The sequence below is a fragment of the Miniopterus schreibersii genome (genome assembly GCF_964146895.1).
Source record: "Miniopterus schreibersii genome assembly, chromosome: 8".
Classification (NCBI taxonomy): Eukaryota; Metazoa; Chordata; class Mammalia; order Chiroptera; family Miniopteridae; genus Miniopterus; species Miniopterus schreibersii.
This window is the reverse complement of record NC_138109.1, coordinates 34,727,927-34,754,246: the sequence shown is the minus strand read 5'-3', so window position 1 is coordinate 34,754,246 and position 26,320 is coordinate 34,727,927. Positions and strand designations below refer to the sequence as shown.

At 35.9% G+C, this 26,320-nt stretch overlaps 1 protein-coding gene across 5 annotated transcripts in view; it reads right to left on the bottom strand.

The window, feature by feature from the left end:
• The window catches only part of PRKAA2 (protein kinase AMP-activated catalytic subunit alpha 2), a 42,861-nt gene that overhangs the window by 10,362 nt on the left and 6,179 nt on the right, over window positions 1–26,320 (bottom strand). For 2 of the 5 annotated variants that reach the window (XM_081145307.1, XM_081145308.1), the window contains exons 2-5: window positions 9,446–9,587; window positions 3,532–3,625; window positions 2,595–2,739; window positions 1,032–1,119 (exon numbers count right to left, since the gene is read on the bottom strand). In XM_081145307.1, the coding sequence (XP_081001433.1) occupies window positions 1,032–1,119; window positions 2,595–2,739; window positions 3,532–3,625; window positions 9,446–9,587 (469 nt within the window). Of the gene's footprint in view, window positions 1–1,031; window positions 1,120–2,594; window positions 2,740–3,531; window positions 3,626–9,445; window positions 9,588–11,330; window positions 11,405–15,065; window positions 15,184–26,320 lie in introns of those variants that run through there. The other 3 variants (XM_081145310.1, XM_081145309.1, XM_081145311.1) reach the window with 3 other exon arrangements.

The window sequence follows — 26,320 nt, the reverse complement described above, 5'->3', positions numbered from 1 at the left end:
TGACTCTCATCATTGATGTTTCTATCTCTCTCTCCCTCTCCTTTCCTCTCTCTGAAATCAATAAAGATATATTGAAATATATATATATATAGATATATTTGAAACAGTAAAGTACCTAACTAGTTCTGTGGTAACATCTTGGACACTATTTCTCCTGCATCACATTATCCTGAGCACCTAATTACTTTCTTTCTAATCACTTGCTTGCTCACAGGACTAAGATTAGCTTTGCTCCAGAAAAACTGTGCCTAGAAGGTTTTTTCTCTCACCTGTACACAGTACTGAAACTCCCCTGATAGCACATTACCAAACTCAAACCTGGGTCTGAGGTAACAAAGTAAATCTCTACAATTCCAATTAAAAGAATATAATCCATTTCAATAAAAATTGCTGTCCATCATTTACACTGTTGGCTATATTGTCCAAACTCCTATACCTACTACCTGTGATAATACCTTTTCTATCTTTTCTCTAATAGACTGCTGTTAACTTTTACAATCAGACACTGGTCCCTGTAGAAGACTGGGTTTATACAAAAATGTTTGTATAAACATTTTTAAAATGTACCAATGAGAAAAGTACATAATTACAAAATCTCCACTTGTGCAGCTGAAGTCATGAAATGACATATTGTTTCCCCAAATACCTCATTCTTCCAAAACAAAATATAAAATACTCTATATACTTTATAAAATATGTAAAATATCAGTAAAGGATCATGTCTGTTAAGTAAATAATGACACTAGCTTCAACTTAGCAAATGCCTACTCTATCTGCACTTTTCTAAAATAAAATAAAAAATTAACATTTATTTCAGTCATTTTAATGGAAAACCTTCTTAAATACATTTATAACAAAATTAAATGTTTAAAATATTGTTTAATATAACTATTCTCTTTAAAAATGAAAAACTTAAAGGGATAATTTGTTTCTATTGTGTTAAAAATCTTATCTTGTAAAGAGAATGTATAATTGTTATCAGAATGAACAGAAGATTACAAAAAGCTTACTCTCTGCAGATATATTATTACCTGCCTGAGATTACTTCAGGTGCTGCATAATTTGGAGATCCACAACTAGTTCGCAGAAATTCGCCATCTGACATCATATTAGATAATCCTGAAAATAAAAGTAATGTTTACCTGGTGCTAGACATTTCTAAAAGTAGATATAGATAAATGCATGAGAAAAATATCAAGTCTTTAATGCTCATATTTTTTAATTATTAAAAAAAGGAGTGGAAAGCACTTGCTAGACTAAAAAGAGACCATTTCAGAGCGCTGTTACACTATGCCAAAAATGCTAAAACACATCACAAGCTAAAACAGTGTAACTGGAATCAAATTCCTTTTCTAAATAAAAATGTTGGTTCACTTCACAAGTATGAGGTTATTCTAAACTATATGAGCTTTCCCAAACATAAAAGTATCAAAATATTATTTATTCACTTCTAAAGTTGAAAGAATAAAACAGAGACTGTTACTTTTTTATGCTATGCTTTCAAAAGCCTTTTTTAAAAAAAGCTCTAAGTAGAAACCAGACGCTCCAATTTATAAAGATTTATGTTCTAAAAGTTTTTAATTTAGAAAGCTTTAATTTAACAGAAAAGAATAATCTATTGAAATCAGTCAAACTATAGTTTAAAAATGAATTCTGTGACTTAGAGAAGGAAGAGATATAGGGAAACTAGTTTCCAGGTTTTCAGATTAAAGACAAGGTATTGACAAAACTGTTATGCAAGCAAGGCTGAACTCTGGCATGCTCCATCTCTCTCTCTCTACACTCACTCACTTCTAACACTCTTCCCAAAACACCCTATTGCAGCACCCTTTCCAGGAATGTTTACCCCAGAAAGTGTTGGGTACATAAAAATTACATTTTAGCTTTTCTTTCACCCCTGACAAAACTCATATTGTTTTATCAAGTGGTGGATGTTACCCTGGGATCCACTGGTACTCCCCCCCCCCCCCCCCCCCCCCCCCCCCCCCGTCATTGAATCACAGGACTATAAATCTCCAAACAACAATTCTGGAGTTACATACCAAAATCAGCTATCTTGGCATTCATGTGCACATTTCTATGTACCTCTGGTGAGGTACATTCATCAAAGAAAGTGGCCTATTTTCAAAGGAGTTTGTGACCCCACATAAAACCAGTTAAGTTTCATTTCCTTAGGAAGAAATACAGATTGAATGGGTTTACTCTGATGCCTAGCCCTCTAACTTCGCTAGAAGTATCTGCTGCGTTTTTTATTTCTATTTATTGACTTTATTGGGGTGACACCGGTTAATAAAATCATATAGGATTCAGGTGTACCATGCTGTAACACATCGTCTGCATAGCGTACTGTGTGTTCACCACCCCAAGTCAAGTTTCCTTCCATCACCATCTATGCCCCCATACCCTCTTCCACCTGCCCCCATGCCCCTTTCCTTCTGGTCATCACCATACTATTGTCTGTGTCTAACGCGCTACTGTGGAGGCTGTGCAACTAGCACCTTTTCATGGCACAGGATTTACAATTTTGAAATTAAAAGTTCTTAGCTCTTTAAGAATTGTTACTGACATTGCTGAACAACCCTGGAGTTACATACCAAAATCAGCTATCTTGGCATTCATGTGTGCATCCAACAGGACATTCTCTGGTTTCAGATCTCGGTGCACAACCATATGCCTATGACAGTAATCCACAGCCGACAGGATCTGCTGAAAGAGCCGCCTGGCTTCCATCTCTTCAACCTATCAATGTAAAAGAAGCTGCACTAAAAATATTTGGGACATCTACATAGCAAGTGTTTGTTTCATAATCAGCCTAAATATAACTGAGTAATGTAAGCTCATTAGATTGCGTTAGAATATTCACCAATCAGACAAAGAAAACAAAAACTTGCATTAAAGATCAACATGTTAATCAACAGGTTTTTCTTTGCTACTAGGCAGTAATATTTAATTTTCAACAAATATTACTAAATGTGCACAAGTTTGGGGGAATCAGCGAGTAAAACATCACCTAAAATAGAGCTTATGTGAAAGTGCTAAGAAAAGAAAATAACTGAAGCTTCAACATGATGTGTGGAACAGATTTTCATTTTGAAAAGCATAGGCATTGCCCGGCGCTGGGCGTGGCTCAGCAATTGAGCATTGACCTAGGATCCAGGCAATCGGGGTTCGATTCCCGGTCAGGGCACATGCCCGGGTTGTGGGCTCGATAATGATTCTCTCATCATTGATGTTTCTCTCTCTCTCCCTCTCCATTCCTCTCTGAAATCAATAAAGATATATTTAAAAAAAAAAGAAAAAGAAAAGCATGGGTATCATGTTGGCAATTAAGTGGAACTTATTTCCTAAAATCCATAGTTCAAAAGGTATACTTTTTAAGAAAGAAAATACATCTAATAGTCTGTATGTTTAATTGGGCATTATTACAGAAGCAACCCCAACTTTTAAAATATCTTTGTGGTTTGCCATTTCCCACTACTTCCCTCTTTTTTAGCTCAGGAATTTATTGTACTGGATAGTGGTGGTACTCACCCGTCCATGTTTACAGATGTAGTCAAATAATTCACCACCAGACACATACTCCATTACCATAAAAAAATCTGTTGGCGTGCTGATCACCTGGTAACTTTTTGTAAATAAAAAAAAGTTAATGAAAAATGTTACTTTAACCAAAATCAACCTGTTCATCTATTTTTGCTACAATTTTATATTCCAGTGTTTTATGACATTTTAAGATGGCAACAAATTTATGATGTTATCAAAATAATCAGAGAGCTATAAACATGGAGCTTAACAAAATTCAACTAACTTTTCGAGGCCTATGGACTTTCCTCCAGTCCCTCTCTTCCATGTTTATAAAAGCTTTAAAAACCTTTAACAACTGAGTTAAGTATTAATTTTTCCCCTTAAACAAAAACCTGTTTACGGTCTATGCAGATGAGGTATCATATATTTAAACATAAGTAAAAAGTATTCTTGGAAAGGTTAAATAATACCACAGGGATACAATCAACAAAATCCAGAAAGTGGACAAATGACCCTTTAATTCAACAAATAAATCACTCACACACACACACACACACACACACACACACACACACACACGGGGGGGGGGGGGAGAAAGAGAGGGAGGGAGGGAGGGAGAGGGAGGAAAAGCTATAGATTAGAAGCAACTCAAGAGACATACTGACCAATTTATTGTATACATTTGTTTTACTTCTGATTCAAACAAACCAACTTTAAAAGCCATTTATGAAACAACCAAGAAAGTATGAATACTGGATGGTCGATAATATTAATTTTTTAGGTGTTATAACAAACTATGCTTAAGTTATAAATATAAAAATGTCTTTACTTCCCAGAGTAAATATTAAATAATTTGAAGGTTAAAAACATAATATTTGGGATTTGCTTCAAAATAACTTAGGAGGGAGAAGTGGGAAGAAGCGAATAAAACAATACCCTGACAACAGTTGAGGCTGAGTAAGAGATACACGAGGCTTCATCACTTCATTTTGTATACACTTAAAATCTTCCATAATAAAAAATTAAATAGATGTATGTGTGTGTGAAATTTTATTTATTTATTCATTTGCACTCAAAACTGAGCACATTAAAAAACAACAAAGAACCTCAGCTTTATTGGACAAAATAAAATTTTTCCTAAAAACTACAACTGCCCCCACTACACACTATTTTACAAAAGTGAAAATTCTGAAAACAAATTAAATATAACAATGTTTTAACTAAAGGTTGCATTTAACACCTATAAAAGAATAATTGTTCTTCTTTTTAAAGAGGTTTGCTTTGTTTATGAAGGATTATCTATAATCTGGTTGATCATGAGCAACATCTAATTTATGCTGAGTTACTATTTAGGGCCACTAAGTATAGTTTTTGCAAGGCTTAAAGGGACCCAGTGCAAGGCACAAGTAGGAGTTGAAAAGTGGCCCAGATGCCTCCCTTTAAGCAGTACACCTTAACACAGGATGTGTCAGAAGCAGGGGAACCTTTTGTCCACCCAGATGGAGCACAAAATATAGATTTAGAAATCTTTAGCATAGCAGTGACGAATGACACCAAGAAGGCTTCACTCAGAAAATTACAATAGATCAGAAGCTGAAATACATCAATATTTAATGGTCAGACAGATAAAGAGGGGCCCATAAAAGAAAGCCTTAAGAAGAGGCAAAATGGAAAGAAAAAAAGAAAAACACAAACAGAAGACTCTGATGTCCTAGAAACCTAGGATCTGCAGCATTTGAAAGTGGTGGCGCTGAGCAATATTAAAAAGCTGCCCATAGGTTGAGTAAGATAAAAAGAAGCAGACAGGCAAAAGCATCTCTGCCAAATGAGGAAGTATGGGTCTTTTGATCAGCTAAAATAAAGTTTCCTAAGACCTATGGGGGAAAGAAAAACAAGGACAAAAATTAATCCAACAAGGTCTAGTTCATGGAAAAGTGTGGAGTTTCCTTTCAATTCTGCTTTCCCCTCTTCATTTTCTCCCAGTGGTTATCCCCCCCCCCACTCGCTGCCACTTGAGTTAATAGAGAAACCGTGCATTGTATGTCCTTCATTCTTGGTATTTCATTTTCAAACTTTCTTGCTAATTCTAGAGGCCTATTCTGTAACAAGGAAACTATTCTGAGCAGCTAGTCCTAGACTGTGCAAAACAAACAAAACTACTAAAAGGATCAGGTCTCTCCTTGTTTAAATCACTAACATTATTAGAGGTTATGTCAATAAGCTTGTTCTATAGCAAGAATACATGAGAGTGTTTTTTTCTTTTTTAATTCAGATCCACAATTAAGAGGCAATGTAGCTGAATGGATTAATAAGCTCAAGGCAGGAAGCCAGAAGCTTTACACATGAAATTCACCTCTGCCAACCCTGAGAAAGTTCTGTAACTCCTGTGACAAAACAAAATAGCAAATCATTAAATAATTCCAAGCCAGAATGAGAGAGTCAAACCAAAATTAAACAATTATAAACAGTTATAGAAACTGAAGCAAGAAAATACTGGTAGATATGGCATCAAAAATAAATCCTCATGACAACTGTAACGCTTTACTGACAAAATCTGATTTGTGTTTTTAAGAACAGCACAGAAACTAGGACTCAGCCTAAATGGGCAAAATTTCCTGGGAGCCTTTCAGGGTTGGCATTGTAAGTGATGAGGTCAAAGACCAAGGTAAGTACAGATATGCCTCGCCCTTCTCCACACTCGCTTTGGCATGTGGTGCTTTCAGTCTGGCTTCCTAGTTTTCTCCTCTAATAGAAAGCAGCCACTCAGCAAGGAAGAGCGAAGACACAGAGCTTAGTAGTCACTGAATAACTAGAGGAAAGTCATTACTAACATGGAGTCAAAAGCACATTTGAACCCTTTCAGTTAACTGAAAACCACTTGGAATCATGAAAGAGAACTGGAAGCTCACAGTTTGCCAATTCCTACTTTGGGCCAATGCACATCAAACACTAGGCCTTATACCAGTGCAAACACATTTAATCCTCAAATAACACCATGAGGTATCCCCATTTTAAAGTTAAGGACCCAAACAACAGGAAAGGTGAGTCACTGGACTCACAGGTTGTATTTTAATTCTTACGATAATCTTTAAAATCCTGTATATACATATTCTGGATCATCTAGAATACAGGTCCTAGAGAATAACCTTATAATCAAGTACTGCCATGCAATTTCGGGGGCCTCATTTCGTGTTTATGTTTATGATCGAGTGAACTCCAAGTGAAGATCAAATGACACTGAAGCTTACTGTTAGAAGGAAGTTTCCATGGCAGTGGTTGGGAACTGAATCATCACAGGTTACCCAACCACACATCAAACCCAAGAAAAGCTTTCTCTGAACAGTCAGTGGCCCGCTCATGCTACTGGTAAGATGGGCCCCATCACTGAACATACCAATTTGCAATAGTTCACTAGCAATTAAATACAACTCGTGATAATAAAGACTATGTTCCAAATCCAGCAATAAGTGGATCAGGACTGATTTAAGGATTTCAGAATGCTACCATATTAGTTTCCTGTTGTTTCCATACTTCAAGCTTAGTGACTTAAAATAACAAAAATGAATTTTCTCACAGTTTTATAGGTTAGAAATCTGACACGTCTCACTGGGCTAAAATTAAGGTGTCAGGAGGGCTGCACTGCCTTCTGAAGGCTCTAGGGGGAAATCCGTTTATTTGTATTTCCCAACTTCTAGAGACCCACTGCATGCCTTGTCTCATGGCCCCCTTCCTCCATGTTCAAAGCCAAAAACGGCCAGTGAGTCCTTCTCACAACTTATGCCTCTGGCCTAAAATCTCTATGACTCTTCTGACTCCCTCTTCTACTTTTAAGGACCATTGTGATTCCATTGGGCCCACCTAGATAACCCAGGAAAAACTCCCTTATATCTGTGGACAAAAACAGGGTTCTATAGAAAATAACCTCGTAGGGTGATCTGATCATAAATTCCTAACTAGGCGGGTCATGGTGGGTTGTCACACCCCAGGCATATAACTTCTTTAGTAAAAGACTTATCTTTGCCTTAAGCAAGCCCTATTCATTGTTTCTGTACATCTAGGTCAACACACCTCTGAAACAGCCCCTTTCAGGCACCTCCTTCTAAAGCATGACCACCCTCAGGAGAGCACAGAATCTTTACTTGTAATCCAATTCCTACCTTGCTTTCTCCCACCTTCATGTAATTGTCCTTACTTAACTTAATCTTCTTAACCCTCCTTAATCTCAAATGCACAGAAGAAACTTCAAACTTATTCTCAGAAGCATTTCACTCAGTCTTTTGAGATCTTGCTTCTAGGAGTATCCTCTTACTCAAATTTTTATAAAAATTCTCTACAGGTTTGGACATCCTATGTTGACAAATCTATTCTCCTTTGTCCTGTAATGTAGCATACTCACAGGCTGCGGGGATTAGGACATCTTGGGGGCCACAATCCACCTACCGCAGATACTATGCGAGCCTTGGTATGATGTGTAAAATGTGTACCTACAGGTTATCAAGTTGTTCCCCATAAACACTAACATCAAAGACTGCTCAGTAACAAACTTTAGGCTAAATATAATTTCCGATTATAATGAACTAGCATACAAAGCCTCAAAGATATTTACAACACATTTTTTAGAGTACACTTATATAAACAGGCTTTCTCTGCAATGATATTATATGAAGTGAAATAAAAATATAGTACTGGGCCTCCTTCTACTAGTTCTACTATTTAACTAACAGTGATTTGGTTTTGCAAAACACCATTATTTGTCACATTACACTGGAGATACTACTTTGAATTTCACTGACTTCATTGTTTTAGTTATATCTAAATTGTAAATTTATTTTGGTTTCATAATTGTGTCTAATCTATAAACATATGGAGTTTGTATTTAGTTCTTTGTTTCTTTTTTTAAGCTCTTTTTTTAATTGCTATTTAGAGGTAGGGAGAGAGGGAGGGGAGGGGAGGGGAGGGGAGGGGAGGGGAGGGGAGGGGAGGGGAGGGGAGGGGAGGGGAGGGGAGGGGAGGGGAGGGGAGGGGAGGGGAGGGGAGGGGAGGGGAGGGGAGGGGAGGGAGGGGAGGGAGGGACATCAATCAGTTGCTCCCACACGAATCCCAACCAGCGATCGAACCCAAAACCTGGGTATGTGCCCTGACCAGGAATGGAACCTACTACTTTTTGATGTACAGGACAATGGTCCAATCAAATGAGCCAATTTTTAGTGTTTAGCATATCACATTTTCTCAGTAAATATTAAACGACAACTTTAAATGATTTAATGGAATACTGTTGCATATTTAAAGTCTAAATATTGTATGGGTCTTGTTGATTTTAAATTATTTATCTTTCCACTTAATTAATTAGCTTATTTAGTAATCTCTAATATTTAATTATATTTTAAGCTTGTAACTTGTCTTATCCTCCCAAAAATTCATTTGCCTCCCTAAGAGCTTTACTATCAGTAATTAAAGTAATATTGCTGTTTTGCAAATAATATACTATGGTGGATAATCTTTAACACTTTCTACCTTTTCTAAAAAGAAAATACCCTGATGCATTCATGAAAATTGACTAGAAAAAAATTATAACATGAATCTAGGAATGTCAAAGTCCTAAAAGAACTTCAAAATGAATACTAGAAATGAGTCAACTTCCAAGGCTGCTCTCATCATTTGAAACTACCAATTCTGAAACAACAACTTTTAACTCTAAACCAAAAGTACGAAAGAAAAGAGTTGATGGAGCTAAATAAATTAACATTTAAGCAATATAAATATGAAAAAAAGTATTTTTATAAAAGGTTAATTAAAGATAAACTATTTGTAAAATTCTAATATCTCAAGGCAGTTTAATAAATGATAATAAATAATATAAATAATAAGTAATATCTCAAGACAGTTTCTCTTATGTTTTACTGGGTACAAAAATACTTACAGTTTGATAATATGAGGATGACGAAAGAGTTTTAGATTTTGAATTTCCCGTTTTATTTTTCCAACAACATCTAAACTGCGAATCTTCTGTCTATTTAAGATTTTAACTGCCACTTTATGGCCTGTCAACTGATGTTCTCCAACTAAAAAAAAAAAACAAGAAAAAAAAATCTGCTGTCATAGCAACATAATCATTTATTCATACTTCCTTCCACTGCCACCCCAAGTTTCTTTACTCATATATACTACTCTATATCATTTATTGCACAGAACTGAAGTTCTCTTTTCACTTCCATCTCTTCTACTAGATATACACTCCTTGAGGACAGACCCTGTACCTTAGTCTCCTCTGTATCCTCAGCACCTAGCACAGATGTTCCCTAGTATCTGTGGAAAGGATGACTGAATTCTGTCTTCCTACATAAAAACATAATCACATTTGGAACCCCATGGACAGAATAGAATTCACTATGTTTTGCTAATCTATTTCTCCTCTTCTGGTTAATGCCATCACTGTATTCTAGAAGAGTATATGATTGCTGTAAAATTAAATAACTAATTTCATTACCGTTTCCTCAGAAGATTCACGTGCAGCCCTTTTTTGGACCTTTTCAATAAAGCCTTCCCCTACTGGAAGAAATCCAACATTTGTTGTCCCTTATTTGATGGAATCTCTGCTTCTTTCAAACCCTCACGTTTATAAAGCTCGTGTCATTTATCATATTTAGGCAAATCATATGACACGAGCTACTGGTTCGTATCTTCCTTGAATGAGGCAGTCAGTATTTACCTGACCCCCAGGAAGCACACAGCACATGCTTTGTGCATCCTAATGCTAAATCAGTATGTTATGTTAAATGACACAGTAGTCTTTCCCCTTTCATAGAAGACATTCATAGTACCCATACCACCAGTGATATACTTAAATTCTGTTCAGATAAAAAAATCCTTTATTTGGGTAACAAATGTTTCAGCCTCCCTCTCCTACTTCCTTCAATTACTATTCTAAGCTTCCATCACTCTCTTCACAACGCCTACTCAAACTCTGACCCCCTTTCCCCTCCTCGTTTCTTTGGGGGAAAATGCAGTTGTGAGGAGTGATTTCCTCTACCTTAAAGGCTTACATATATGCATATCCCGCTTTCCTCTAGCCTCCGAGGTGTTTGGCCCTCCTGTTCCAGGCCAATCTGATCAACTTGTGTCTCTGAATCGATCTTTTCTACCCTCTCCTTACATTCGGCCTTTGCTTCCTAATAGTTCCTTCTCAGCCTATCAGTATCCCCTCCTTCCCCCAACTCTTCCATTTACCCTGTACCTTGCTATACTTTCCAAGATCTGTCTAATCAAAATTTCTGAAAGCAGTGGTCTACATCCATTGTCTTCTCTTCCTCCCTTCTCACCATCCCTAAATTCACTAACTGGCTTCTGCCTCTACTCTTCTACTAAAATCAAAGGGTCACAAAGGACTCATTAATTCTCAAGCCATTTATACTTCTCGGTTCTCAGGTTACCGTACAGTTGACCCCTGAACAACATGGGTTTGAACTGTACGGGGCCACTTAGACACAGGAGTGTTTTCTTTCAATAAATACTATAAATAAATGTACTTTCTCTTCTTTACAATTGTCTAAATAACACTGTCTTTTCTCTAGCTCACTTTACTTTAAGAATACAGTGTATTATACAAAATGTGTTAAAATACTGTTTATGTTGTTGGTAAGGTTTCCAGTCAACAGTACTTAAGTTTGGGGGGAGAGAAAAGTTGTATGTGGATTTTTGACTGTGCAGGGGTTCGATGCCCCTAACCGTGGGTGTTCAGGGGTCATCTGTAATCTCCGTTACATTATTGTCCTCTCTTTTTGGCTGCCCGCTCTCTCCTTGCTCACCTACTAACTCTCAGATGGTCTCTTTCATGGCCTCCTGATTGTTCTTTAAAGGGCAGTGTCCCCAGGTTTTCAACCTAGGCCAAGGCAGATCCTTAAAAGTTATCTCGTTCATCCCCACCCCATCTTAATTACCACCCACATGCCAATGACTTTGTTCCCTTCTTAAAATTCATGTATTTCAAGATTAGCATCCCACGAACACCTCCAATTCCATATGTTCAAAACTAAACTCAGCATTACCCTCCCCTTCCTCTACCCAACCTATGTCCTTTATTTCACTGGGCCAACACAGGTGATAGGCCAAGTAGTCAGGTAACATTCTCTCTTACATAGTTCTTGGAGTCAAGTTTCCAATCATTATGACGAATATGTAAATAACAATGACATAAGTGACAATGACATTTACTGTGTTTATTATGTGTTTATTATCAAGTACTAAACATTATTCTAAGTGCTAAATGCCCTGCTAACTCAATTCCATGATTCTATGATATACTATTATCCATTGCACAGATGAGAAACTTGAGACACAGAGAAGTTAAATAAATAACTCATCCAAGGTGACATAGTAAGTGGTAGCAAACATGTGATATCAAACTGTCTGACTTCAGTTCAGAGGTAGCAAGTTTTACCACATCATAGTGACGCCCTCATCAGAGCAATCCACGTATGTAAGGGGCTAACCTAGGAAGAACTGAGTTTCTTGTCACACTGGAAATTATTTTAACCTGTACAACTTTTCAAGCAATGAATTATCATCTCAAAGTCATTAATGAAGACTGAGATTTACTTTAGCCTGCATATAAAACAAACAAATTGGGAAAAACCAAGTTCAAGCAACCTAACTTACTAACATTACAAAATATGCTTCCAGGACTCCAGAAAAACAATGTTGATTTTCAGGGACTTTCTACTCAATTAAGATAGCCTAAATGGTTTGTTGATAACTGGGTTGTTTATTACTAACCTTTGGGAATTTTATAATATCCAAACATTTGACTGGGTGGCCTAACAAGTATGTCTCCCTCCTCGAGTCCTTGACAGCATCAATAAAGTAACCAGTGCAGCAGTCTCCTCATCCATACAAAAGGGAATAAGAGTTAAACCTTTGGTTCCCTTGGATAATTAAAATTACTGTCTACTGAGAATATATGTGGCCTTTCCAGATCAAAGAAGTAAGACCAAGGACTGTAACAGCCAAGTGTATAGGTGTTTTGTTTTGTAAGGCCATGTGCTTAAACCGAAAAACAAGGAAACCAAAAAGTGAATGATTACACTCAAAAAATAAAATAAAGTATTATTTTGTCAACAAATTTGATAAAAGTTTCAGAACACAAAGTCAATATAAAAAAATCAGTTACATTTCTAGATGCTAACAATAAACTATGAGAAGGAGAAATTAAGCAAACAATCCCATTTACAATTGCATCAAAAATAAAACATTTAGAAATAAATGTAACCAAGGAGGTGAAATATCTGTACACAGAACACTATAAAACACTGGTAAAAGAAGTTGAAGACAACAAATAAATGGAAAGATATTCCACGTCCATGGAGTGAAAGAATTAATATTGTGAAAAGGTCCATACTACCCAATGCAACCTACATATTTAATGCAATCCCTATCAAAACTCCAATGGCATTTTTCACAGAAATAGAAAAAAAAAATCCTGAAATTTGTATGGGACCAAAAAAGACCCTGAATAGCCAAAGCAATCTTGCGAAAGAAGAACAAAGCTGGAAGCATCATACTTCCTGATTTCAACAATATTACAAAGCTACAGTAATCAAAACATTACGGCACTGGCATAGAAAGAGTCACATATATCAATGGAACAGGGAGCCCAGTAATAAACCCGTGCATATATAGTATTTAATTTATGATGGAATAAAAAATGTACAATGGGGAAAGGATAGGCTCTTCAATAAATGGTGCAGCGAAAATTGGACAGCTACACACAAAAGAATGAAACTAGACACTCATCTAACACATTACACAAAAAATCAACTCAAAATGGATCAAAAACTTAAATTTAAGACCTCAAACCATAAAAGTTTTAGAAGAAAAAAGAGAGGGTAAGTTCCTTGACACTGGTCTTGGCAAGGACTTTTTTTTAACTTGACAACAAAAGCAAAGGCAAAAGAAGCAAAAATAAACAAGTGAGGCTAAATCAAACTAAAGAACCACATTGCAAATGAAAACATTAACACAACAAAAAGGCAACCTACCTACTGAATGGGAGCATATGTCTGCAAACCACATATCTGATAAGGGGCTACGAATTCACACAACTCAATGGCAAAAAATGAAAATTCGACTAAAAAGTGGGCAAAGGAACTGAAAAAACATTTTTCCTTAGAAGATATACAAATGGTCAACATGTACATGGAAAGGTGCTCAACATATTAATCATTAGATAAATGCAAATCAAAACCACAATGAGATATCACCTTAGGCCTGTTGGAATGGCTGGCATCAAAAAGACAAGTAAGTGTTGGAAAGGATGTGGAAAAAAGGGAACCCTCATACACTGTTGGTTGGAATGTAAATTGGTACAGCCAGTGTGGAAAACAGTATGGAGGTTCCTCCAAAAATTAAAAACAGACCTAACATATGATTCAGCAATCACACTTTTGGGTAGCTATTGAAAGGAAATGAAAACAGGATATAAAAAAAAATATCTGCACTCCCATATTCATTGTAACATTTTTCACAATAGCCAAGATATGAAAACTATCTTAAGTGTCCTGTCCATCAATGAATGAATGAAGAAGATGTGATATATACTTAAACAGTGGACTATTATTTAATAATAAGAAAGGAAATCCTGTTTGCAACAATAGATGGGCATTGAGGAGATCTATACTAAGTGAAATAAGCCAGGCAGAGAAAGACAAATACTGTATGTTATCACTTATACGTGGAATCTAAAAAAGAAAAGTCAAACTCAGAGAAACAGAGTTGAAAAGTGGTTGCCAGGGACTCTGGGGGTGGGGAAAATAGGGAGAAGTTGGTAAAAAGACATAAACTTTCAGCTGTAAGATAAATAAGCTCTGTGGATCTAATGTAAAACATAGTGACTATAGTTGATAACACTGTATTATATAATTAAAATTTGCTGAGAACTAAAATGTTCTCACAAAAATACATATATAAGTATATAAATATGTGAGGTGATGGGTGTGTTAGTTAACTAGTGGGAAGGATCCTTTTACAATGTATAAATACATCAGATAATCATGATGTACACTTTAAATATCTTATAATTTTATTAATTATACCTCAATAAAGCTAAAATTTAAAAGGTATTACTTTGTCATTGGTATCTGAGGAAATAACTGACTCATTTATCTTTACACCTAAATAAATTTTTCTCTATGGAACAATGGGAAAGAAATATTATCCCCTGAAACAGTTAAACACACTGATAAGCTAATTGTGTATCTCATGTCAAGAATCAAATGGATTAAGAATACCACACCACCTCATTTTGCTGAACTATACTAGCCTCTATTCTTTAATAACTTAAGTGCCTTAGTACTTACTTATAATTAAATCCAAATAGTTGTCTTCTAATCACATTCCATCTGACACCCAATGAATATTCCTAAAAATCTTGTAATATAAACAGATTTAAAAATAAGAATTTCACCCTAGCCAGTTTGGCTCAGTGGTTAGAACGTCGGCCCCAGGACTGAAGGGTCTTGGGTTCAATTCTGTTGAAGGGCACATACCTTGGTTGCAGGCTGGATCCCCAGTCCTAGTCCCTGGCCCAGGTCAGGTGCATGCAGGAGGCAACCAACTGATGTGTCTCTCTCACATTGATGTTTCTCTCTCTCCCTTCCACTCTCTCTGAAAAGCAATGGGAAAATATCCTCGGGTGAGGATTAAAAAAAATTAAATATAAATCAATAAATTTAAAAAAATAAAAATAATAATTTCTTCTATGTGTACTACAGCCATTAACTTTTCTAGGGAATTAAATGAAATAAAAGGTTTGCATTCATCAAAGTCTTATTCCCATTTATTTATTCAACCTAAACACTTTTTACTGAGTACCTTCAACACTCCAGGACTGTGTTGATCAGTCATGAAAAGAGAGGTTTACGAGGCCTCTTTTTGGTGGTGGGGGGCACATCAGCAATAAAGCAGCTAAAATAAGTTTTGTATGGTGTTATATCTGTCTGAAAACTGTTAGGGATACCTTATTTGTAAAGGGAGATCATAGGTGAGAAAGAACATTGAAAAACACCAACATGGACAAAGTTGCCAAAATTTATAATGTATATAAGTTAATATTCAGAACATTACCTATTCTGACAGGAGCACTAAGGAACATTCATCCATGGGACAACTAACTATTTAATGAATGCCTACTATGGTAAGCCTTGTACCAGGTCCCTGACATTAACAGTGAACAAAGCAGTTCTATCATGCTTCTAGCTGTCCCAATAGCTACTCCACCCTTCTTTCCCAGACATGAGGCTCCCAAATTGCACCTGAGCACATGGCTATGCAGAGTCAAGGCTGTAACCTAGCATCTCTCGTAACTAGATGTGGCCATGTGACTATGTTCTGACCAATGACATGTAAGCAGAAATGTCCTAGCAGCTTCTTCATCCCTTCCTTCCTCCATCCTGAAGCCTGGAATTCCAAAGCCACCACCGTGTGCCTTGAGGACAGGATTAAAAATGTGGGAACAACAGGAGAAAGCAGCCTACACTTTTGACACCATCAGGCATGACAACATTCGGGAACTACCTGTTCAGACTGCTACAAGATCACAAAGCGCTATTTTGTTTAAGCCAGTCTTATTTAGAAATTTTTTGTCATCCACAGCTACATCTAAATAATACACTATTCAGAATATTTTAAATCTCAAAAGGCTTGAACTTACTTCTTAAAATTTCCAATTTTGCTGAACTACCATCCATGCTTTAATGAAAATAAATTATACAATTTCTTGGAATAAAGAGTTCGACAAACTTATCACCCATTAGTGGTTTGTGTTGTTTTTTCCTAAATTAAGGACAAATTACAAACAATACTCTAAAACCCTAAACTTTTATGGGGAAAAATACCCACACTTACCTAATTTACGCCTTTTAGAATTTTACTTACGATAAGGTGAAGAGCTGTAATACAGAAGAAAGAATGAAACTGATTTGTATTGTTCTAGAGGCAGAACCGGGAATAACAGAAATGCAACTAACAAAGTCCTCTGCCCTCTGAAGCCTCTACTCAACTTTTCCACCACTACAGCCATGCTGAAAATGTTCTTTCTAATGTAACTACTGCGCAGTCAGTATACTTTTTTCACAGGATGTGAACTTGATTCTCAGTTACTCTCTCAATGCTAGATGGTAGGGGGCTGGAGGTCAGGTTCCTTGCAGTCTTTATTTGCAATAAATAATAAGCCCGGAAAATGGGGCACAGAGAGGTTAAGAACTTGCCCATCGTGCTTCAGCTATGAAGTCGTTCACTGTGCACCATCCAACATTCAAGTGGAAGCTCAGCCGTTTGCCAGGATTACCATAAGATAAATTTCTGCATTAGGTAACAGTGGGTATAGATCAAGCCTAATTCCCCTTCCAACTCATAAGATTTTTCTAATTACATCCCCCAGGGTCATTCCACACTGACAGGTACAAGTCTTTTAAGCCACTCTGGCCTCTGGATGATTTTAGTTGCCATTTCTCTGGATGCTTTCCAGCTCTGACAGATTTGTCTTGATGTGCAAGCCGCAGACTTCATATAGCTGCATTATGTAGTTATATATACATGACTGTTTTGCACAAAGACTATAATTTTTCAAATTTCCAGTATCATTCCCAATGAAGTCCAGCTTCTCTTTTTTACCACAAGTACAGACCCTATATTTTTATGAAGTGTAATTTAGAACACTTCTCTTCCTATACATTATTCCTTATAAATTCATACAAAATACTTTCTCATTCCACTTTAAGACCTTGCTGACCAGCTATTTTGAGCCAGAACTAGCCTTTTCCGTTGTGACCGGTCAGCAAGGTGTTTAAAATTACTTAGATCAATATAAGCACAGACACAAGTTATCTCACGGCCTGTCAGCAAGGTGGTTTAATATGCCACATAATTTAAATTATATCTAATAAAATAAAGGAATTAAAAAATAAAGTATTGATTATTTTAGGACTGAATTATAATAGGTGTATCTTCTAGGCTCAAACAAAGTTGTCAAAATGTCCTGCTGCTATAAAGGTTACAGATGTACTGTATAATAATTTGAACTATGTCAGGAAAGAGAAAGCTTCAGTCCACACAAAAAAAAAATCTGTTTAATTTCATATGCTCCACAGGACTAGTATTACATGTGGTATTTCCTATGCCTATACAAAAGTCCTTGACTTAGGTACAAAATTTGTTTATAGGCAAAATTTTTGGCAGTTGAAAAGTTATGTCATTGGAATATGGCATTCATAGTGCCATGCTACCAGGAAATTATTAGCCTGTGTAAGTAAAATCAAGTCTATCACCATATTACCAAACATAGCTGGAAGAAGTGTCTTAAAATTTTCAAGGCATATTTGGGATGATGGTATGACTTAAAATTGAGGCTACTCTAAATCCCTCAGGGGGCTCTCCAACTGAAAAACACAGGAGAGAACACAAAGAGGTAGGCATCATCCTTCAGGGTGGCAAAAGGATTTAATTTGTAATCCAGATCCTTCTCAGAAGCATGCACAAACTTCAGTGACAAGCTCCAGGGTCATTGTAGTGGGCGTTACATGAGGATAGTTAATGATTCTTTCCTACAAATCTAGGAAGGAAAACCAGCAGGCATATGTCTATGTGTATGCATACATGCTAAATATTTTATATACATTTTTGTTTTAACCCTAAAACAACCCTGAGAGGAAATTTTACAGATGAAGAAAGAGAGGCTTATAAAAATTAAAAATGACTACTAAAGGACAGAATCAGTATTTAAATCCAAGTGTGTCTGATTCTAAAGCCTAGCTTCTTGATGACTAAATTATACTGTATCCTATGATTTTCCAACAAAAGATTTAACTCGTAACATCAAAAACATTATTATATTAAAAGTACTATAGAATCTAAACACCATATGTAATACTGATTTAGGGCTGAAGGGAATGGAACTCAGAGTTCCATGGTGAGACGCTAGAGACACAGCTCTTCCAGTTACAGTGGAATTTTTACTGCCCCAGTTAAACGGCTCCCGTTATGGTTCTAGCAATCTTATAGAGAGACCTTGAAAATGGCCCTAGGTTTAAAGAGTAGGGGGAAAACGTTAGGGAGCAGAAATGAGAGAAGTGAGGAACGAGCTTGGATAAGTTGTAGGCCCTGAGGGGAGACACATTTATCAGTCCTCAGCCAACTCCACAATTGCCTTGTTATTTTGGCAGGAGACGGGTAAAGGTAGGGTCAGAATATGTGTATGTCAGATGACTCTCCTGATTCCTGAGTGAAGGCTCTTGATATGAGTAAGACTGACTGACACCTGACAGGGCCCTGCTTGCTGACACATACATGTGTCAAAATAACACAAGGCTCTTTTCTTCCTCGACCATGGTGAAACAAAATTCAGTCTCATTGCTTTTCTTCAAATTCCCTTTTCCTGGAAGTCCCTTAAATTTTAAATTTCTCTAAACAGGAAGCAAAAGGCTTTCTTTCTTTTAATCTGGCATTGTTTCAACAAGTACTAGCAGAACTCTATGAGGTAAATATCACACCCAGTTCACAGATGAAGAACTAGGAATTAGAGTTCAGTGACTGGCAAGGTGGTATATTTCCTCCAAAGCCCAAGCTCAAAACTCACACAACTTTACCTCCCAATAACCAGGCTCTCTTGATTATAACAAATCAGGAATGCTTACTTGTATGTCTATCCTTGTACCTCCAAGCACTAGAGTTGGGAAATTAGGGCACAGTGAAGAGATGGAGTCTAACTGTGATACGCTAACCTTAAAGAATTTCTTTAAAACTAAGTCAGTCAAGCCCACCTGGCCTGGCTCAGTGGTTGAGCATCGACCCATGAACCAGGAGGTCACGGTTCGATTCCCAGTCAGGGCACATGCCCGGGTTGCGTTGGATCTGTAGCAGGAGCGTGCAGGAAGCAGCCAATCAATGACTCTCTCATCATTGGTATTTCTCTCTCTCTCCCTTCCTCTCTCCTAAATCAATAAAAATATATTTAAAAAAAACAAAACAAAAAGCTAAGTCATTCAAGAATTCCATAGGAGAATCAACTTACTTTTTACATAATCATAAAAGATGACTCATTTACATAGTCAGAAAAAGTTTTCCAGTACAGTCATTATTTAAAACTGCTAGCGAAAGCATTAGCATTGAGGCCAAAGATAAAAGGTTTGAAAAAAAATGTTCACAGATATAATCACTCCAGATGAACAGCAGAATCTGCCAGAAACACTTCCAAAGCTTCTGAAACCATCCCCCCCCCCTTATGTCTTTCCAACGCTGGTGCTTATGTGTCTATTTTCTTTCTGTGTTTATCTTATTCTACATGCTCTGTCTTCAAACTCCTTTCTTTTCCTGTCTTCAAACATCTCCCATCCATCCCCATTAACCGCTCTTTATTGAATATATTCACTGAATATAATTTTATGGTCCATATAATTTCTCTTTTAAAGGATAACTGTGAAATGACTTTAGAGTTCTCTTCAAAACAAAATGAGAAACTATCTGTAGGACCTTTAGGTTTTCATTTTAGTGGTTACCCTAGAGATTACAACATGCATCCCTGACTTATTAGAATCTAACATAAGTTATTATTTTTATAATTTCCAGACACTGCAAGGACTTTAGCACACCTTAACTCTTATTTTTCCTCTCTTACTTTTTCTGTTGTATTTTATTTCTACATATATTTTAAGTACTTTATTATGTTATTTTACTTTTTAGAGAGAGAGAGGGAGAAACATCCTCCCACACATGCCCTGACCTGGGATCAAACTCGTAACGTAGGTATGTGCTGACTAGGAATTGAACCCGCCACCTTTTGGTGTATGGGACAATGCTCCAACCAACTAACTGAGCCATACCAGCCAGGGCTACATATATTTTAAATCTCACAAGACTATCATTTTGTATAGTCAATAACTTACTGCCTGAAGAATTCCCTTTACTGTGGGTCTGTTGGTGATATACTCTCAATTTATGCTTACCTGAAGTGTATTTTGCCTTTTTTTTTTTTTTTAATGTCTTTATCGATTTCAGAGAGAGGAAGGGAGAGGAAGACAGAAATGTCAATGATGAGAGAGTCATCATTGATCGGCTGCCTCCTGCATACCCCCCACTGGGGATCAAACAGGCAACCTGAGCATGTGCCCTGACCAGGAATTGAACAGTGATCTCCCGGATCCTAGGTCAATGCTCAATTGCTGTGCCATGCCTAGTGAGGCTTGCCTTCACTTTTAAAGGATATTTTTTGGGGTAAAAAATTATAGGTTGGCTGTTCATTTCTTTCACCTCTCTAAAGATACCATTACATCGTTTCCTCACTTTCACTGTTTTTATTGAGAAAGCCAGCTTATTGTTGTTCCTCTGAAAACAATACACATATTTCATTCTCTGGCAACCATAAGATTTCTTAACATTTTCTCCCATCTCTGCAGAGATAGATGCAGTCCACTCCAGTATCAGAAAGCATCTAGCAAACAAAACTGGTTTTGAGCAGGTTTGCAATGATGTGCCTAGAAATTTTCTTATATTTATTCTGCTTGGAATTCATAGAGCTTCTGAATCTGTGGCTTAATGTATTTAATTAGTTTTGGAAAGCGTTCTGCCATTATCTCTTCAAATATTGCTTCTGTCCCATTCAGTCTCTCTTCCCCTTCCAGAATTGTGTAGTACCCACTCTGAATGATCATCTATGTCTTAGGTTCAAAATGACATTGACATTCACAAGACACAATAGGTAGTAATCTAACACCAATTTTACTTAGCTTTTTAGAAGAATTTAGGAAAGTAAACACAGCATATCAATATGGTACAATCAAATACATCTTTATCAGGAGTCCTTAAAATATCCAGTTGCTGCTTCCCAGACCCTTCATCACACAGGGCAGACTAGATTGTCTGGGCTGAAACCCACAAGCATGAATACAATGTACTTCGGTAAGCACACTGTATAATAGCCCACTCATGCAACTTCTAAGCCCCTTACCAGGGATGCATTGAATTAGAAGAGGCATTATTAAGGAAAGCTAGAAGTCTATTTCCCTACAAATTTTATGCTGGTAAAACAAAGTAGTGGTAATGCAGTCCCTTGAAGTATTACCATGTCTTTTCATAAACCTCCTAGTCCAGATATAATTCACCAATCGCAGGTCATTTTCACAATAAATACTAGTGTTGGTAGATTCTGGGAGAAACTGTATTTAAACCTGAGGTCATCTTTCCAAGGGAGTGGGGGGAACTTACGCCTGCAATTAATTTTTTATCTACAGGTTGCAATAATACATTAGACTTGTCACTGCACTCCCATATGTTTCTTACACTTTCTTTCCATCATTTTTGTCTGTCTATGCTTCAGTCTGGGTAATTTCTTCTAGTCTATTTTCCAGTTCACTAATCCTCTCTTAAACAGAATCTAATCTACTGTTATACCACCCATAGTTCTAAATTGATTATTTTATTTTTCAGTTACAGAATTTCCTTTATTTTTTATAGATTCCACTTCTGTGCTAAAATTCTCCATCATGAATATATTAATCCAAATTACTTTAAACTCCATGTCTGATAACTTTAATATGTGAATCACCTATGAGTTTGTTCCTATTGTCTTAGCCTTATCTACTGGAATGTTGAACATTAGTGTGAAAAACTGTAGAGGTTCCAGCTGATTTAATTTTCCTCCAGAAAATAAATATGAGGCAGATCATCTTAATAAGTCTAGGGTTAAGTTGATTCTAGAAAAAATTTGTCTTCAGGGAATTTCAACCAAAAATCCAACTATTTACCAGGGACTCTTCCTTGATAAGCTGTAAAGTCTGTTTTAAATCCAAAGGACTTAAACTCCGCTTAGCTCTTCTGCCTTTTAGCTGCTCTCTGTTTAGACTCTTACATTTACCATTATTACAAATTAGGAAATGGCACAAAAATAAAAAAAATATTAGGCTCACTCCAATGCATTTTTCTTCTGGCCGCTCAAGCCCTTGGCAGGTACTGACCACTCAAATCTTGGCTGCCTTCAAACAGATTTTAAATTTTCTCTAGATTTTCTAACTGTTTTTTACTAAGGTTGATTTCATACAAGTTAGTTGTCATACCAAGTATGAAAGTCAATTACACTAGAAAAAATGTATACACAGTAGAATATTAAGGTTAAAAAGGATTCACAGATCATCTATCTATGCCAAATTTCCATTCAATCTAGGAATTTTGTGGTAACAATCTTGAAAGATTACCATCCAGTATCTTAAGTAAATATGTCAATGACAGAATCTAACTAATTTGTGGTACAAGTTGTACCACTTCTAAATGATCTCCTTGATAGAAAGATCCTTGTTTTTCTAGATTATAATCTGCCTTCTTAAAACATTCACCCAATATTCACAGTTCTGTCAAAGCATTATTGAATATGGTGACTCCTTTTTCCAGATGATAGTACTTTAGCCACTAAAAAGCTATCACACTTAAAATACATCTTCTCATAGTATGAAAAAAAATTTTATGTTTCCTTTACCATATCTCACATGGCATATTTTGGGGGGCTATCTTTTTTTTTTTTTTTTAATATATCTTTATTGATTTAAGAGAGAGGAAGGGAGAGGGAGAGAGAGAGACAGAAACATCAATGATGAGAGAGTCATTGATCAGCTGCCTCCTGCACGCCCCCAACTGGTGATCGAGCCCGCAACCCGGGAGGCTATCTTAATAATAGTAATTCTCTGAATGAAATATAATTGGGTAACTTTTTTCCAAATTGTAGTGTCAAGAACTGAAATCAATATTCAAAATTTAGTTTAGTCCAAAGTATAGCAGAAATATACTACCTCTACAACTACCAACTAATATGGTCTCTAGACAGCTATTTTCCATCTAGTACATGAGAAATGTCTACATTTAAGCATTCATAACATATACTTTGTAAATTTATGGCCAACTAAACTTCAACATCTTAGGAACTACTATCAACTGTTCTACTCTTTTATGCACTTGTATTTGTTTTTTATTTTAACCTAGATTTGACACTTGTCCCTATTAAATTTCCACCTTCTTGGTTTTCACCTAGCTATCCAAACAGTCAATATAAATTTAAATTCTGATTCTTTGATTTGTCTATTAATTATCTCATCTAGCTTTATGCCATCCCAAATAGGAAATCTTACTATACTTTTTAGGTAGAGTCAAGGACTGAGATTTTCCTTCAGGGTGCCACCTAACTTCCTTGGGAACAGTTGTTCAGCAGCAATAAGCCATTCAGAGCATATTTCTTCATCTTATCCACAAAGCTACTATAATATACAAAGTCTAATTTCTTGCTGAAATCAAGTTTCTAGCATATAACTGTTATACTATTTGTGAATCTACTGATCCACAGAGCACTAAGAGGCCTGCTGTACACCTGAATAAAAAAGGTGAATTCACCATATCATATTTGACTTAGAATTTTTTTGTCAGGCAAGGATTATTTACATAAATTCTGTGGTGAATAGTTCCCACTGTTTTAAATTAGTAAATCATCTTTTGTAGTATCATTGCCACATTTTTAACACTTGCAGAAATATATGCTTAAAATCCAATATGACTAATAAACACAGTAAATGCTTAATATGTATTCTTTTATTAATTGAGTCTGGGAGAACTGAAGTCAATTGTAGAATACAATATAGCACCAAGTTATACTCAAACACATTAAGAAAACATATTAACTAATGCATATAGTATTTATCAAGTAAAGTAGGAATTTAGAAAACTTTGTATGGTGTATTTATTTTATTGCATTAATTTCAATTATGATAGCTAAATCATTACATTATAATAAATTTGTAATTTAGAAATACAGAGATAATAAATGAGAACATAGTATGAAGAAAAAAGAAGTATGAAAAAAAGTGTTTCTAATAGTATATAGAAAAAAGAATTATGAAAAAAAGTATTTCAATAAACTGATACATTGGCATTCAGAATAAGTCAAGTTATAACAAGATCTGGTAATTATCTTTAACCATATAAAAGGTTGTTCTAAAAACCTAAGGGCAAACATTATTATTAGCACTTTAAAAACAAAGGCATCACCAAAAGAAATACAGTAAAATGTATCAGAGGCAAACACTGTTAAACATGAGACACCACTTAAGCAAAAATACTGCTCTTTTGAAGGGGTGTAGAAGGTTTCTATTATTAGCAGAGATAAGAGCTGCCTGAAATTCTTTCCTTAATAACACCATACTAAAAATAAAATGGTTCACAACATTTCAAAATAAACACATTGCTTTGCATATGCATTTCAATCAATTAAATAATAGGTAAAAATCTATTCAACCAGATTCAAGGTACTTCCTCTTAAATCTGCATCTAATAAATATACTAGGGAGATTTGCTCTCATTTTTATGACACATTCAATATTTTTGAGGTCTTACACCACCCACTTACTTATTAGTTCTTAAAGGGTGTGAGATTAGATCTTCTGCTAAATCAAATTACCTGCTTGCCTTTAAAAAATTAACTACTTTCTCTACAAAGTATTTTTCAATCAAGAAAACCACAAGAATCTCAGAAAAATAAACGAGGCAATATTACCATTACAAAGCAGTAGTACCAAATGCTTTAAGGAAAGCTAACATGGCTCACATGATAGGTGAATATTTTGTTGTGTTTTTACAAACAAACAAAAAAAAAACTACATAAAGCAGTGCTGTATCAGCATGCAAAAGGGAGAAAGCCCAAGGAAGTGAGACAATTGCCTCAGTATACGATTAAACTACAAAAATCCTTTCTAATGTACATAGATATGTTAGGACAAAGTTTGTAGTCGGAAGGCATTTTTAGCTCAGTCTATATTTTCTGTACTTTTAAAACATGAACTTTGTTATTTTGGTTCTACTTTAGGAGACATGGCCTTAAAAATGACCCACGCATGAAAACTGCTAGCTGCTGTTCACACCTCCTCCCTTTCCCAATTTTTGCCTCCTTCCTTGAAGAGTTCTATGATTGCTATTATGGGATCTGGAACATGTATGTTACAGTGTTTGTATACATGCATTATAAGTGGTGTACAGGAGAGGGTGATGAGTGAGCAGCATCTAAAGAATTATCATTTTTTGTTCATATCTGAATGAAATATAAAAGAAGACCTGGGAAAAACAAAACAGGACCATAAACTTCTTCCCCAAATAAATTTCTGGTCTCGGAATCAGATCACAGATTATCCTGAGTTCAGCCAATAATGAGTTTAAGTACACAACAGGTTCTAAGTACATAAAAGTACCTCAGAGTTAAGTACTTTTGAGTACCTTCTACATCTTCTCATGTACTTCTCACAACGGTGTAAGGGAATATATATTCTCTTTTTTTTATAGATCAAGTGATTTTGGCTTAAGGCCACACAGCTGCCTTTCAACATAGCAAGAGTTCTACACCAGGTCCTCCAAATCAGTGTTCTGTATACTATATACCATGTTCCCTTTGTGGACTTATTCTGAATCTATTCACATTTATAACATTGTTTCCTATGGGAAATAGCTTTTGAGAGTCACTTAACTGATTTCACAAAATAAACAAAATTCACTCAGAAGTTAAGTACAAATTTACCTAAATTGAGGCAATATAAATGATATATGCCAGCAAAAAAAAAAAAAAAAATTCTAAATAGCATATCATTCACCTAATTTTTTAAGGGACATGACTAAATTGATTTTGAGTCTAATCTTCCAGTATTTGAGAAGAAATAGAGCTTCATTATTTGGAACTATTTCAAAACTAAAATCAGTTCCGCTAGTAATTTATGTGCACGCTCACCAT